Source organism: Acipenser ruthenus, chromosome 10 (assembly GCF_902713425.1).
Source record: "Acipenser ruthenus chromosome 10, fAciRut3.2 maternal haplotype, whole genome shotgun sequence".
NCBI classification, from domain to species: Eukaryota; Metazoa; Chordata; class Actinopteri; order Acipenseriformes; family Acipenseridae; genus Acipenser; species Acipenser ruthenus.
The window spans coordinates 30,781,123-30,797,297 of NC_081198.1; the positions used below are offsets into that span (position 1 = coordinate 30,781,123).

General features: G+C 37.3%; 1 protein-coding gene across 1 annotated transcript in view; it reads left to right on the forward strand.

Moving 5' to 3' along the window:
* The window catches only part of LOC117401326 (aryl hydrocarbon receptor-like), a 118,176-nt gene that overhangs the window by 20,883 nt on the left and 81,118 nt on the right, over window positions 1-16,175 (forward strand). The window contains exon 2 of the mRNA XM_034001923.3: window positions 4,200-4,387. Within this exon, the coding sequence (XP_033857814.2) occupies window positions 4,200-4,387 (188 nt within the window). The remainder of the gene's footprint in view (window positions 1-4,199; window positions 4,388-16,175) is intronic.

The window sequence follows — 16,175 nt, forward strand, 5'->3', positions numbered from 1 at the left end:
AAGAAAAATTCCAAGCAGTTCATAACAAACAGCAAAGTGTTACAAAACAGTCTGCTCCCAAATAGGGCACCAGACGTTATCAAATACGAATGGTTTATCCATATTCAACCTATTCAACCATTTTTACCCTGTCCAATTAGTAGACATTCTGCCCCTATTTCATACTATTATTGGCAACAATAACACTGGCAGGGAGAATGTCTTCTCTGCTGCAGCCACAGGTACAGGTGGGGGAGTCTCCATGGGTGTAATTAGCCAGTCAGGGTGGTTCAAGGCAGATTAAATAGATTAGCTCTTCTGAACTGAGAGATCTAATGAGGCACTCATGCAGTGAATCAGCAGCACTCTAAATACAAAAACACCCTTCCCTTTTGTTTCAGCTTTTACAAAGGTAGAACGATACATTACTTCAACAAATAGAAGTCCAGACTCCCAGTCTGCTGTGGCAACTACAATATAATCATGTTGCAGTGCAAGGACTCAGAAGAGAGGGCAGTGTCTGGAAAAAGATGATTGGTACTTGATTATAACGTTCAACAGAAATACCACATAGACAAATGTTTAATAAAGGTTAAGTATGTGCAGTGAAATAAACACCCAAATACGCACTTTAAAATACGGTCAGGGGTCCCCGAGTGGTGTGCAGGATCGCATCCTGGCTGTGTGAAGTCGCCAGTCTTCGCTGAGAATTCCGAAGGGGAGGATCGCATTGACTCTGGTGCTCCCGTGGGTTAGGTAGGCAAAACAGGCAGGGACTGATTCTCCTCATCGCGCTACAGCGAACCCTGCTGGTCAGGCACTGGTGAGCTCAAGCAGACATCTGCAGGGCTGGCCTTTGTCCTCCAGAGGCCAGTAGCTCGCTAACATGCGCTCTCGAGTTCCTGAGTGTAGAAGAGGAAGCTGGCCCTGTCGTGGGATTGGAGAACGACCACCAAACCTTAAGTTCTCATAAGCTGTGCGGGGAATTACTGCGGTGAGGGGAAAAAATTATCGGACATTCCAAATTGGGTAGAAAATCGGGGGTAAAATAATTGGGCACACTAAATAATAACAAATAAAAAGAAATGCCTAATTGTATTACTATTACTGTACTATGTACCTTGTAGAGAAATATGATGATCATGTAAACCAAGTGTACCAGCAACTGGAGTGAGAGAGCTTTATAGCTTTAACTGAAGAATGATTGGGAATAAGTGGGAGCTTGAATTAAGTGCTCAGTGACCAATGTACAAAATTATATCAGGCTTTGGTAAAAGAATATATATGTACTGACTTATGTTTAACCTATGGTATATATTGTAAGGTGATTATTAGGAGAGAACCATAATGACCTGTTTGACAGAAATTTGCTTATGACTTTGGAGTCCTATACCGTTGCCTCCCAGTAGAAAAAAGGTAACTTGGCCATTATCTTAAATCTGCTATTTGCTGCCAGTGTCTGCCTTACATAACTAAATGTAACTAAAGTTTACTACAGTAGTCTCCGGGAAGCAAGCAAAGTGTTCTCCTGAGAAGGATTTGACTACAATATGAATCAATTAATAAATATATATGTATTACTTTCATGATGCACGTGCATCAGCATATGAAATGAACAGAATAAGAGAAAAGCAATAGGCAAGTGTTAATAAACTGTAATAATAAAGTAACAGACAAACTAATGTTAATAAACTGTCAAACTAAATTAGCACAGCACCCCAACACACATTAAAAAACGCAGCAGCAGCAGCAACTCTAGATTATGAATACATGTACTGAAGCAACTCACCAGAAAAGGAAACACCAAATTGCTCAGCGACTTGTAGCGATGCGGTGCAGTCATGGAAATCAATACAAAAGGCAATGAATGATAAGTGGCGGCGGTTCTGGAAAGATTGAATTGAATCAGTGTGCCTCAAGACACTCACGATAACAAGTCACATTTGAAAAGATTGAATAAACCGTTTGAATTTGAGTTTCATGATGATGAGTTATCAGGTTATAAAACAGTACTGTATTAGTTGTGAACGAGTTGCTATCGTTACCAAAAAGGTGTTCTTTTAAGTTCCTGTTCCTTAGGAGGAGCATTTACAATGGGAAAAATCAGTTTCACTACAAGGTAGTTCTCTTAGCCGAAGTGTTCTCTTAGGAGATGTTCCTATATGCGGAGATTACTGTACGTGCAAGTTTGTGCTTCTGAATCAAATAAATGTAATCTGGTTAAGTTTCAATTATGAGTTGCTCATGGAGTCGAGTATTTTCTCCAGGATGCACAATCCAGTCTAATTCTGTGAGTTATATCTTAATGCGCTTTCCTTTGCTTTCTGTCCCATGATACTGTATAACAAACTCAGTATACCACTGCATGTAATACATCATGAGTAATATGTACTAAACAACTGAAAGGTGTTGTAACTCAGATTTTAAAAGTAGTCTCCTGCCTAATTGGCTTTAATACTTTAATTTCCACTACTCCTTTCTTGAACCATTTTCTTCTCTTTTCTAATGGAAGTTAAAGTCCTATCAAGCTGTCTTTACTGCACTTGTTAAAACAAGATGACAAATATTGTGGCAAACGCCTTCGTGAGTGATTTTCTTGTCCTCATAAAGGCATTAGTCCACACGTCTGTCTACTTGGCTTAGTTTTGACACTTAAGAATATATGATTGAGTGTTTGAATACAGGAGTTCAAACTCTACTTAAAACTTAAAACACACGCTTTACTGAAACTGTGGGGCAGGTGACTGCCAGTGAGTCGCTGTATCTCAAAGAGAACATTTCTGCATCGATTTAACACTTTGAAAAAATATTCAGAATGAAACTCATTACAAATAAATGATTTATCATTTTAGTATAAGTATAATCAAAAAGCAAATTGAATTTCAGTAGTGTGAGTTTGTTTTTAATTAGTTGTAAACGTGTACATCTGTATAAACTACAGGAGTTATTTTCTGTAGTACAAACTACAGCCTTAGTATTTACAACGGTCTTGCGTCCCCTGTAAGTTAATGTGACTGGGCAGTGCCAACTGTAGCTAATAAATAAACAAATAATAATAAACGCAACATCTTCACTGACTTCAACTGAAATCAGCTGTACAAGCCAAACGTCAACATCAGCAGATCAAAATGATGACCAGATTTCAAATTATTTTAATTTATGAGGAGGAAGAACAAATATATTCCGATAAAATGTTACAACAATGAAAACAACAACAAGCTACATACATATTTAATATGAATGTGAAAACAGAGAAATTAATGTAATCATTTACTACTTGTAACAAAGTCCACTCTACTGTACAAATCTGTTTTTTGGTGACATTGATAAAACACATGAATGTGGTTACTCTGGGCAAATTTAAGTTTTCTTGGCCAGTATTTGTGCAAACACCCAAAAAGGGGAAGGATGTGGTCTCTTTGTGTTCCTGTAGGCCATGATGTTAGGCTAAAGGTGTGTAGTCCCTTATGGCCTGTCATATTGGTTTGTGTTGCTAACCTGGTTGCTAAGGTTGACACCACACAACACATTGATGATAAGTACACCACACTTAAAATAAGGAAGATGTTAAGAAATGTAAAGTATGGGGCACAAAGATATAAGTGCAGTTTTGAATACAGTGTCACTTGCCAACTGATTACATACAAGCTTGAGCCCTCTGACAGATTTGCCATCTTGGGACTTAAGCTGGGAGATGCAACTTTTATATATTACAAAATCCTTGTCACAGATTCCATTTGTATAACTAAATTGCCAGGTTTTGTGAGGGTCAGTCCATTTACTCTCATGTATGTGCACGCAAACCAAAGATGCTGTATGTAAAAATAATAAAAGAAGATGGTGAACAAAACTATTCACACACATTTAAGGGCTGTTTTAAGGAATGTTTTTTTAAGAACTGTTTTTTTAAATCCCATTTGATTAATTCAATGAAGTTTGCAGTTCACAAAACCTTTTTTTTCCAACTCTTAGAGAAGGGTTTTAAGTTTATTGTCATTTTCCAAAGCATTGAATGTTAAAAAAAAAACAGTCCTTGAAACAGTCTTTACAGTTTTGTGAATCTTGGGCCTTACAGTATGTCCAGTAGAAAGGTTGGCTTGTGTCTTTACCTTAGAATCTGTGATTTTGAAGATACGGATGAAAATGTTTTAAGATTATTATAATGTCTATATAAATACCTGTATTAATGAATAATTAATGTTTATTTATTTGTCCTGTAGCCCAAAGCCCCAGCCCACAGATGGAATCAAATCGAACCCATCTAAGCGACACCGGGACAGGCTGAACTCTGAGCTGGACAAGCTGACCAGCCTCCTGCCGTTCTCGGAGGATGTGCGTGCCCGCCTCGACAAGCTGTCTGTGCTGCGTCTCAGCGTGGGCTATCTCAAAGTCAAGAGCTACTTCAATGGTAAGCACCCTGAGTTGGTGTCACGGGCAGTGCTGTGTGATGCACTGCTGTTACAGATTCTGTCCCCTGTTGGTGAGGTGTGATAAAGTTAAAAGCTCTATAACCACGAATTTGGCTCATTTGCATAGCGGTTAAGCTTGCTTGTGGCGTTCGAGGTCGCTGTTTCGCCCCCTGTCTACGCCCTGTTACAACTCTCCATCCACATGCTGATGCATGCCTGGAGAAGTGTATCATGGTAGTATCTAGAATTTTATAAGTTTTGGTTATTAATTTTGCTGAATTTTTTTTCCCACTAATAGTATTGTTAACAGTAATCGTGTTTCTGACAATTATCCAAAGCTAAAAAGGATCAGCTCCACTGGTACCAGGATGTTTTGTTTCTCTATTATTCATACAGAGATTCTGGTAGGGGTTGTGAGCCACATAATCAAAGTGGGCAATGGAATATAACTTCATTCGGTCCCCCTGTTTTGCGGGAGAGAACAGTGGAGCGAGTTAATGTTGCCATCGCACTATAAAGTAATTTCATTCCCATTTAAGGGTCCCCCATGTCCTGTGAGTGAGGCTCAGCGTGTGGGGCCCTGATATCTGCTCCACAGGAAGGCAGTAGTGAATGTAAATTTAAGGGTCTGGAAAATAAAATGGACAAGGGTCTTTGTTAGAATGTTATTATGCTGATTACGAAAATGTGTTTTGAAAGCACTAGCTTTTACCCAGCTGGTACCCTCATAGAAATTGCTGTTAGAAGAGCTGGTAAACAGAAGTACTGGCATCATTTATGTTTCAGCACCTCTGGCTTATCTCGATATCAGGCTGGTGGAGAAGTTAATAGGTGTTATTGAGCGCAAAGGTGGATGACAGCCTCTTTTTGTTTGCCAGTTATCCGTCGACAAGCCTTTCTGTCAACTTCAAGTTTCAATAAAGGGCAGTATTGTTTCCTTGTATGGTGGAGGATTTCAGGAGGCCATGTTGTGGTGTTTTCAGGTTTCACGGTGCTGCAAAAAAGGATTTATGAGGTCTGTGTCTGTCAAGGTTGCGGTCTGAAAGTAGGCACACGCAAGGGGTTTAGCAGAGTCCAGAACGGAGACACATACTTTCTTTTCTTAAGCCTTTGAGTCCCTTTATGGTTTAAAGTTTTTACACAGAAATGTGCATTCCATAGGTGTTTCCTGTTAATTATCCTCCGCTGGTGATGAAGTCCCCTGTGAAGGGGATATAGTGGAGACGGTCGTATGTAGATATGTCAGATTCTGAGGATTCAGAGCAGTGTTTGTCCATACATCTAGGCTTGGACTGTAGATTTCTTAGGACTGATGTAATGCAATAGTGTAATAGCAAAGCTTGTTTTATAAAAGCTTGGAAGAATATTGAATAAGAGAATACCGTACCTGTGACTGAAATATACTGATATGATATGGAAATAAAATATATTTCAATATGGTTTATACATTTAAAATATATGGAATTATTATTATTATTATTATTATTATTATTATTATTATTATTATTATTATTATTATTATTATTATTTTAAATACTCTAGTAGAATTAAGCACTGAAGAACACTGGGGTGGATATTATGTGCAATTTGAGGATTGCGGAAAGGATTGTGGGACCAGACCACAGGTTGAGTCCTTCAATCATTTTCGCTGTATATATGTTAAATACACCCTTTACCTCTACCCTGTCAGCCAATGAGAGAGCAGGATTTCTCTCCATGGTGCTCTTTCCACAGAGCTATCATGGCAGTGTACCATGGTACAAAGTAGTTTTGCAGTTTCCCACTCTTTCCCTTTGCTTGTATTAGTCATATTTTTGTGACCAATGCTTTTTCACACTTTTTCTTATTGACTAACCATGTTCGTCTGTGCCTTGCCTTGCTTTTCCTGTGCTTTATTACACTTCCACAGACCACTAATCGAGATACAACTGGGGGGGGGGGGAAGGTAAGTCTTCAATCTATTTTGTTTCTCCTCTCAGAAGAATACGACATACGGATGAACATTTAGCACCTTCACTCGCATATAAATGGTATACATTCATAAGCACGTATTATTGTTCAAAGTGTTTAAATGTGAGGACTGTGTTACAGTATTCAGAGTAAAACGAGTTAAAAGGTTGTGTAAAATAAATATTACTCTGAAAACATGTTTAATTTACAGAAGTACTAAACAGAAATACTAATACAATGAGACAAATGCAAGTAGCTTATGATTGAGTGTTTTATGGACAAATTGGACTAAACATCAAATGGACTGAAGTCATTTGACAAGATTCTTTAATTTCATTGACTGAACTATTAAAGGCAATATCTTGAGAACCATTTTTATACTTTTGATGAAACTACATGTGGCCTTTTGTAGTGAGATTCTACATGCTGTCAATGTGCTGTAGGTCACAGTGAAGTACTTTTTCAAGACACTAGTTTGTAAGACAGTTGTTAGAATTCACAACAAATAAATATGTCATCCAATTTTTACCAGTTTTGTTTGTGTTTTGTTTGTTAATAGCTAAAAAAAAAAAAAAAAAAGGCTAAATAAAGCCTAAAAGCTTCAGACTTAAACCACCCGTGTAAGTCATTAACTGGCATTTAAAGACCTCCATGTTTCCATAATGCTTAAAAAAGTATATTTTAGACTTTTCTTTTTTTTGTTCTTTGTACAAACAATAGCATTTAAGGTTTAACGTTTATGAACCATATCACTTGTATGAAACATTTATAGTATCTATAGTTCTGTTCTGGATAAAGTGTACAGTATTCTAAAGTAAAAACGAACTCAGTTATTCTCTAAAGCCCTGAGGGTGTATTTACTGTATGTGAAGCTTTGTTCAGACCCCTGCTCTCGTTTCTATGAATCCAGTTGTCTCCTGTTTGAGTTTGGGTCTTTGTGATGGTGGGACAGGAATACAAGGGGTCTCTTTAATTAGACGGCAGGAAGGGTGTCTGGGAAACTTTGCCCCTCAGTTTCCCCCCCAGAGGGAATTGAGCAAATGAGAGATTAGAGATGATAAGCACCTCAGTGTTGTCTAGAGTAGAGGTCAGCAAGCTCTACAGGAGAGGGAGAAGAGGAGGGCTTTCATACAGGAAGCGGAACTCGCAAATTGTCTTACAAGCTAAGTAGGCTAGTTTTGTGTTCAGCGAGTAAGTCATTTATACATTCTGTAATTTTAACAATTTCAAAAAGATAACATGCAAGGAAAGCGGTGCATCAATGATGTCTGAAATAAATAACAAACACTCTACCACACATAAGAGTGTTTCTCCCCTATCTCTAATAGCTAATTTGATGGGGAAATGTTTTGCTGAGATTTTTGTTTGCTGTAATATGGTACTAATTATAGTTCTGTTTTCCAGCTAATGCAAAATCAAGGCTGTATAGTAGGCTATAACTGCACAAGAACGAAGATTAAAAAAAAAAAAGTCGGTTAACAAAGAAACTCTGCGAGTATTATAAAATTTAAATGCTGATAAAAAAAATAGAACATCCAAAAACCAACATAACACTGTCACCAGGATCAGTACCAGTACATATTATACAATAAGAAGTCAAATGAAATGCTATCCAGTGCCGTGAAAAAAAAAAAGGTTGATTGCAGATTATTATTATTATTATTATTATTTCTTCTGTCGAAAATCCAAAGCAAATTAAAAAAACTTCATCTTGATGCTTCTTAGATGGCAGTTAGACTACCATTATAGGTATTACGTAATTTTGTTATATGTTTCGAGGGGACCACTTGGCATGCTGACACGGTATAGCCAAAATAAAAATTGTGCTCCCTTGTACTGGAACAATGGGCTTGTTCTTACATGCCGAGAATTTGGGCTTCATGCAATGTTTCTGTGTAGGCCTACATTTTTAAGTACTTTACGAGAGTAACCAAATGTTAAAAAATAAAAGTTAATATCTTTAAAGTGGTTAAAACATTCATACGTTCTTTATTAGTATTCTAGTTTGTTTACATTTGCTAGCCTTGAGTTTGATCGAAGTTCAATGTAATGAACCACTGTGCCTTTAGGAAATGAATAATTTGAACAGAAGTAGGTGACGTCACAGATGATGTGCGAGTATTGTCCATGGACTTAAAAATAAGTGTACCGTAGTCGTAGCTTACTACAAAGATAAGAAATAAAAGAAAATATATCTAAAAAGCTTTACCATCACTGAAAGAGACATCGCTCCATCTCTTTTTTTGTGCAAATATCAGGATGTTTAGTGTTATTTTTTTTACTATTTGCTAATACGCAATAGCTTTAGACAATTTCAAAGCTGACTATAAAATCCGGTCCTGTGAAAGTCTTGCAATGTGATTTATAGCTGGAATTGAGTAGATTTGGTCCGTGATAGCAAACCACTCCCCCTTCTCAACCCACTTGTAGTCAACAAGCAATAGCTGCTTTTTGAAGGGCGAAAAGGGCTTGTTTTGGTTCCGCGAGATTTCTCTTGGAATTTTTCTTGTGTTTTATTACCTTGAATGCTTTCGCGTCCTCGTTCACTAAGTGCTAACTTTGATTTGGACCGACCCTATGTCAGATTGGTTCTCAGCACAACACTGGTCACAAGGGGACAGGTTTGAGGAGTGCTGCTCACTGGTCATCCTAAGGCAGCAGTGTGGAGTAGAAGTTAGGGCTCTGGACTCTTGGCCGGAGGGTTGTGGGTTTAATCCCAGCTGGGGACACTGCTGCTGTACTGTTGAGCAAGGTACTTTACCTAGATTGCTCCAGTAAAAAAACTCAACTGTATAAATGAGTAATTGTATGTAGAAATAATATGTTAAAAAAAATGTAATTGTATGTAAAAATAATGTGATATCTTGTAACAATTGTAAGTCGCCCTGGATAAGGGCGTCTGCTAAGAAATAAATAATAATAAGAGATTTTTTTTTTTTTCAATGAAAATTGAAACCATTAGGGTTTAAAATTCAGATGAGTTCATCATAAAGCAAAGATGGTTGCTGCTATAGGGTGAAAATATCACACAGCTCGCATTTGCACAGAGCAAGTATATAAAAATGGGTCAGGAAGCACAAACTGCTAATTTATTATGCATGTGTAAGCACAAACCAGAAATAATAATCGCGTCTGCCTGGCCAAGCTTTTTTGATTCAACACAAGGTTATATTGCTGGACTTCGAATGTTATAAACTGGGCTCTATTTTGATGCAAAAGTAATTTTTCAGAGAGAAATAAACTCGTGTCTGAACAATACTAAACTAAAAAAAAAACATACACAGAAAAATATCTCTCTTAAAAATATAGAACCAGGGCAATATTCAGAAATGACAAAGCTCACAGATCAGCCTGGTTCCCAGTAGAGTGGTCATTATCCCGCAGTCAGAATAAGCAATCCAGATCAAAATATAACATAAAAATGCAATTAAAAAAATGTCTTCATACACAAAAAACATTGGTTTGTAATAGCATTAATACCCTCCACTGTGGATAATTGATCTTGTCTTTCATGAAATGCCCTCACAATTGGCTCAAGCCACCTAACTGTCATCACGGTCAGTTATCTAGCAGGTAATGACAGTTACGTCAGACATTAGTGGTTAAGTTAGCATTAAAGGTAACACTTGTTTCTTCCTAGTTGTGTAGCAGCTTTCATTTTCCAAAATAAATAATGCCAACTTAGTACTGCATAAACTTCCCCATCGTTTTGTCATGGAAGTTTACCAGTTTCAATGTGAACATTTCAGTTTGAGCACAGGGGATACTCTGTAAGGAGTCACGGCATTCCAAGGGGGTGTTTAAGATGGTGCTACAGTGTTTGTGTGCACAGTTGTATTCGATTGAAGATGAACTCTGCAGAAAATAGGTTGTAAGAATGTAGCGTAGATATCATCATAGAACTCTACAAGGTCTTTCACAGCAGCATACATCTGACACATCATGTTTTAATAATATATTTCTGCTAGTCTATCACAGTGGGGGAGGTGTTGTCATTTTCCCTTTTATTACTTCAGTAGTCCTAAGCAGGCAATAAAAATGCTGTTTTGCAGAGGAATACAGTTTAAAGGAAAAAGAAAGAAGCCTTTTGTTTTAAACACAGCTGCTAAAGGAAACTGAAAGGAACTCAGTGAACACTGCATGAATGTTTCAAGATGCTGCCTCTGAAACATTAAAAATGTAAAAGCTAGTTTGTAATCCCTGTGATCCATGCTATTTCTGTGTTTGCTTAACCTTGCCGGAGCGTTGTGGAGTTAGAATTAAAATCACAGCATTCCCGCTCTGTCACTGTGAAGACACTGGAGACAGATTGTCTCTGCATATTTAAAGAGACAGCTGAGTCCCTCAGTCACATGCAGTTGTACACTTGTTTGTTACAGTCACATGATTTGGCCCATAAAATACCATTTCTTTAACCTAATGTAGTACCATATGTCCTGTTTTACCATGAACATAGATATTTGCTATTGCATTATTATTGATACCAAGTTTAGGTTTAGTTATAAGGTTTCCATGGCAACCCATTACTGTATGTCAAACAGCAGTTGTTGCCAAATAAATACCCTATTATATCAATTGTTTGGAGAGCGCTCTCTCTCTCTCTCTCTCTCTCTCTCTCTCTCTCTCTCTCTCTCTCTCTCTCTCTCTCTCTCTCTCTCTCTCCCTCTCTCCCTCCCTCTCCCCCTGAGGGGAAGCTCATGACATCTGTCTGCCTGCTTCCGACTGCCATTCCCATTGTCTCACACCTTTCAGAAGTAAATTCACATTAACTATAAATCAGTTTAAAAAAATAAAAAATAAATACATACCGGCTTATGGCTGACTCATTTGCTTCATCTCAGACAGCAAGGCCAAAAGCCTGCTGTTTTTTAATTTGAGGTTTTTAAATAGAGAAATGAGTCTTCTGAGAAGCTCTGACCCCAGGCTGTCACAGGTTCGGAGGGAAGCTGCCCTTTCCTGACAGGAAGTGAGGAGCGTATTGTTTGCAGATTTATCCGATCGAATTTCTTTGGTTGCATGCCTGGAACTTCCAGCAGTAAAAGGGTTCAATGCCCTTCCCTGTTTGAGGTTTAATTAGCCAAGCTTTTCAGAAGGGCAGACAGGGCAGTCAAGGCCGCATTGCCAGTCTGTCAGCGCGAGTCTGGGTTTATGGTTTCCTCATATTGTTCAGTCTTAGCAATAATTCATAACAGACACTAACGGGGCCAGATGAACTGGCATACTTTCTCAAAGGAAAATGGTATGTAAAAATGTTCACTGCGGTACATCAATGTAAAAGCATAGTAAAGTGTAGTAAAGAGTAAATAAATAGTATACGCATGGGGAAACGTCACATTTACAAGTTTACCATGGTTCATTTTTATAAGGACAGTATTTAGTCCTTCCCCATTTAGAATAGTCATATAGTTTACATTTACGAGGTAAACTAGAAAGCTTTAATCTGGTTTGTTTGTAGTGTCGGGACAAATAAGAGTTTTTCATGTTTGAATATTCTTGCTAAATTTAAAGGAATATTCAAATATTCTTTAGTTTTAAATTAGCTAAAAAACAAAAGTAGCCTATAATTTGTTCCACTTTACAGTAATCAGATCTCATGAGTAACCTAAAGCCCCATCAAATGAGCTGTTACTGAGAAGAGAAACACTTTTCTATACAGTATTAGTGTTATTTATTTCTGATGTATTTTATGCATTGGTTTCCTTTGCATGATATGTTTGATACTGTCATTTGTACATTTTGTTTTATGAACGGATGCAAATGGTCATTTTTGCCACAGAATACATGTCTAGCAGTGTCTGTTCGAATATTCGAATATTTATCCCAGCAAAAGGGAGGATTCAATCAAAAATACAGCTCCTTGTTCTATTGCGGCTTGTTTAGGCAGTGATATGTTTGAGACGTGATGTCCTACGGTACTGTATGTCTGGAACTGTGACTGAATAGCGCATCAAACGGATAAATAACACAAAATCCAAAAGGCTGGACTCAATCAAAAATACATCGGTGCTTTATTATTTGCTTATTTTCTCTTTTCAGTGGTGCTTTTGGCTCCTGTCTTATTGAGTGTTAGCAGAAACTTTTACCTCATTCTGTTTTAAATCAAACTGAATGGCAACTTTTGTTTGCTAAAGTTTAAGGCTGTAATGGTTTAAACTTTTAAACAGTAAACAGAAGTAAAACATTAAATTTACTATAAATGCCAACTTTTCTATTCAAACTGAGTATGCATATTTAAATGGTAAACAGGTTTAATGTATTGTAGGGTTACAGCTAAAGTTGTTGTACTGAGAACAGTGAGGTACAGTTGAGTGCCAGACGTCGATTCAGTGCCAGATGTCAGGCAGAGCTTGCTGGATACCGTATGTGCTGAGATCTGGACCTGCTTTGAAATGAAAGGTACTGCTGGAACCGAACAAAGTGTCGCAATCACTTCTCTTTCTCTTATTTTTCTTTTTCTGTTTGTGTTGTTGTCGGTAAGCCAGAACTTGCCTCCAGAATTCAGTGGATCTTTTTAAGACATATCTTTTGTTAGGATTCCTCTTTCTGTATCCAGACCATGCCCGCTCCTGCAACAATGTTGGTGCTCTGATTGAGTATGTGGGAACAGAAAACAAGCAGCATTCTTGCAGGAGGGAGCATGTTCTGGGTACACTTTGATGCTTCTAAAAGAAATTTGAACAAGACATAGTTGAGAGAGGTATTCCCCAGATGTATGACCTATTATGTGTGAACTGAATACAAATGTCTGTGAAATCCTTTCTTATCATCATTGCATAGCAAGTTTTAAACTTGTTTTATAGCCTTTCATGTGTTGTTTGATTTTTTGATTTAGGAAGGTAGCTCAACCTAAATATGAAAATCTATTGTCAATTCCCAGGTAAATATTGTAGTTAAACAATTGGATTTAAAGTCAATGGACAACCATTTCAACTGATGCCTTCGTCAGTGTAAATGTTACCAGTAAATTAGAAATATAATAATACTTTGAGTTGTTTATGCAACTTAAAACATTTCTTCCTAATTGATACTTGTTCGATAATGAGATTCAGTTGATTGTTAATTTGGTAATTTGATTTTTTTTTTGCCCTTTTGTTCTACTTGGTTCAAACATTCTGAGTATGAAATCCTGCATACAAAGTGTCTATTGTAAGTGAAGATGGTGAGCGAGGACTATGTTCTTGATGTAGAACGTGAAAATGGCTTTAGCAAAATAAAAATGTACCAGGAACGGAGAGTGAAGTTGTCCAAAAGAAATAACAATTAAAAATGGGGGTGTTTATGTGGAAGTGTATTTGTAATTATGAAAACTTTTTAAATTATGTTACTGTATAATCGTATTACTTTTCTTTAACAATAAGGAAGGCTAAATTGAAATCGCAAGCCCTTTTCTAAGTGTTACATTTGAAATGTGTTATACTATAATTAACTAACTGTTGAAAGGATTGTTGCGTAATTAAATGGTATTTGCTTTTCTGCTGAATTGTTCTGACTGGTTTGGTTGACGAATCAACAGTTTTCTGTGGATTCATAGCACAAACTGGGATCGATTATCCACAATATATCTGATACACACTCCCCTTTTCTTTAAAGTATGAATGCATACTCTCCCATTTAATGTTTGCCTTTCAACACTTGGTCTTATTATGCATGATACAAGAAGCTCATCAGGATAATCACATGTATTATGATACATTTCATATCACAACATTAGTGTATCGTTACAGCAACACTTGAATTAATATAGAATTAAAGATCAGTGCTATTTAGACAGACTGTTAAAATAAACACCAAAGAAGGAACACAAATAGATACTATGTCATAGGAATGATTTCATTTGGACACACATAACCTCTTAGGTAAAAGGTCCATATTCACTACTGTAGTATAGTGTTTGACTTTTAAAGCCAAACAGCTCCAGTGAATAATTATTTATTCTGTCATGAAAAAGAGGAAATGCAGTTTTATTCTTGGCTGACAGTTTGTGGCATCACATGCGGTTGTCACAAGGCCCATTTACTAGGCTAAGATATTTTCTTTTCTTGTAGCTTATCCAAACAAACACAAGCTGTATTTTTTTTTTTTTTTTTTAGTGTTACTACAATAAACTTCAGTATTATAAAAATATTGGAATGCTTTACCAAAAAATCTATACTTTGTCAATGGCCTGAAAACTCAGAAGACAAGTCTCTAGTACTATCCATGAGACCACATCACCACAAGATAAAAGTAAAAACCCTACACCACACAACCAGCATGGAAAGAAAAAAACAAGAAAAGGGCCTTTCATGTAATGAATGGATACATTAACAAGCGCTAAACCAAGCAGAGCTAAATGCATACAAGGAAAGCAAAAACATGTTTATGTTTTTTGAGACAGCCAAATGCTTGTTATAGTTTCATTTCAGGTTTAATTTATATTCTACTTTATAGATAACTTTTAAATTACTTTTAAATTACTAATGAGGCTTTGTAAATTGAGGTCATTTTAACTCAATAATAGTTACCCACACTTCTCATGGTGAACACAATAACTGCCTTGATTCTGGACAAATGTTCACCAAACTTATATTTTATTATTCAATCCTAGCCTCCTACAGATGTTTCGGATTGCATTTGGCTATAATCTATGTAACCTCAATGTGCTTATGAGGACACTCCGAATATGCCTGCACTAGTTTTATCCTGTTTTAATCATGTAATTTCCCCTTATTAATCCATGATCCAACCCTGATTTGGCTTCATTTACTAAATCATTACCAGACTATCTTTAGTGTATATTCATCGTCAGACCATGGAGTTTCAGAACACAGTTATGCATCACAACCGGCCATTGTTATACCAGCAGTGCCCGGGAATGAATAGATGTTTTACCAAATGTATGGTACAAGAAATTTAAACAGGAATTCAGATTAATGTAATTTTATGTCAAAAGAAGTCATCGAAATATGTAAAAACAAAGCACATTTTTTAAACTTTCGTCGTGTTTGGCCTCCCTTCAATGTCTCTCTCTTCCTCTCTGTGTTTGTCTCTTTCCAAGCCCTGTATCAATAACCTGATCTGTGCTCCTCCCATCTGTGGCTACCTCACATGGGTGTGTTTTGTTCATTGTCTCCAGAGCATGGGGGCACTAGATGTGGGCTCTGCTGGCAATAAACATGGTGGCTGCTTGCTTCCAGACTCCTGAGGAAGGTCACAGTTTCGAGTCTTACTGTCAATAATAAAGTTTACTGGCCTTTGATTCGGGCCTGATGTGTGTCGGAACATGTCTCAAATGCTACACACATTTTTAAATGTAGTGCCCATGGCTACAGCCAGGAATAGTGCCAGAACATGCCACGAGTGCTTCCCTGCTTGGCTCGAGCACCGAATTCGATCTGAACACCTACAGTTCAAACCTGGGTCTCTCTGAAGTCAATTGTGCTGAATTTTCTGATGGTTTTGTGATGTGGACCAATGTCTAATGGGGGCTAGGTTATAAGACTAGTGAATTAGCCCACAGCTCCACTTTCAGCTTTTAAATTAGGATTGTATTTTGATGAAACATGAATAAAGAATGGCTGAGAGAGGCAGAAATAGACCCTGTTTTTCCTAGAGGTGGTGATAATCTCTGTCAATAATGAGTGGCACTGGAACCATTTTTTTTGCATAAAAAAACCTGCTGCAGAAATGACCTTCTAAGCAGGGCCTGGAGTGGATTAATTCAATTCCTTTCAGTTCAGTGACCTGAAGTGAAGCAGAGCTACAAGGAGAGCAATTCACACTTCCCAGTGGAACTGTGTACACAATGTCAATATTGGCTCATGCAATTTCTGCTTATTTTCAAATCCGTTCAATGTC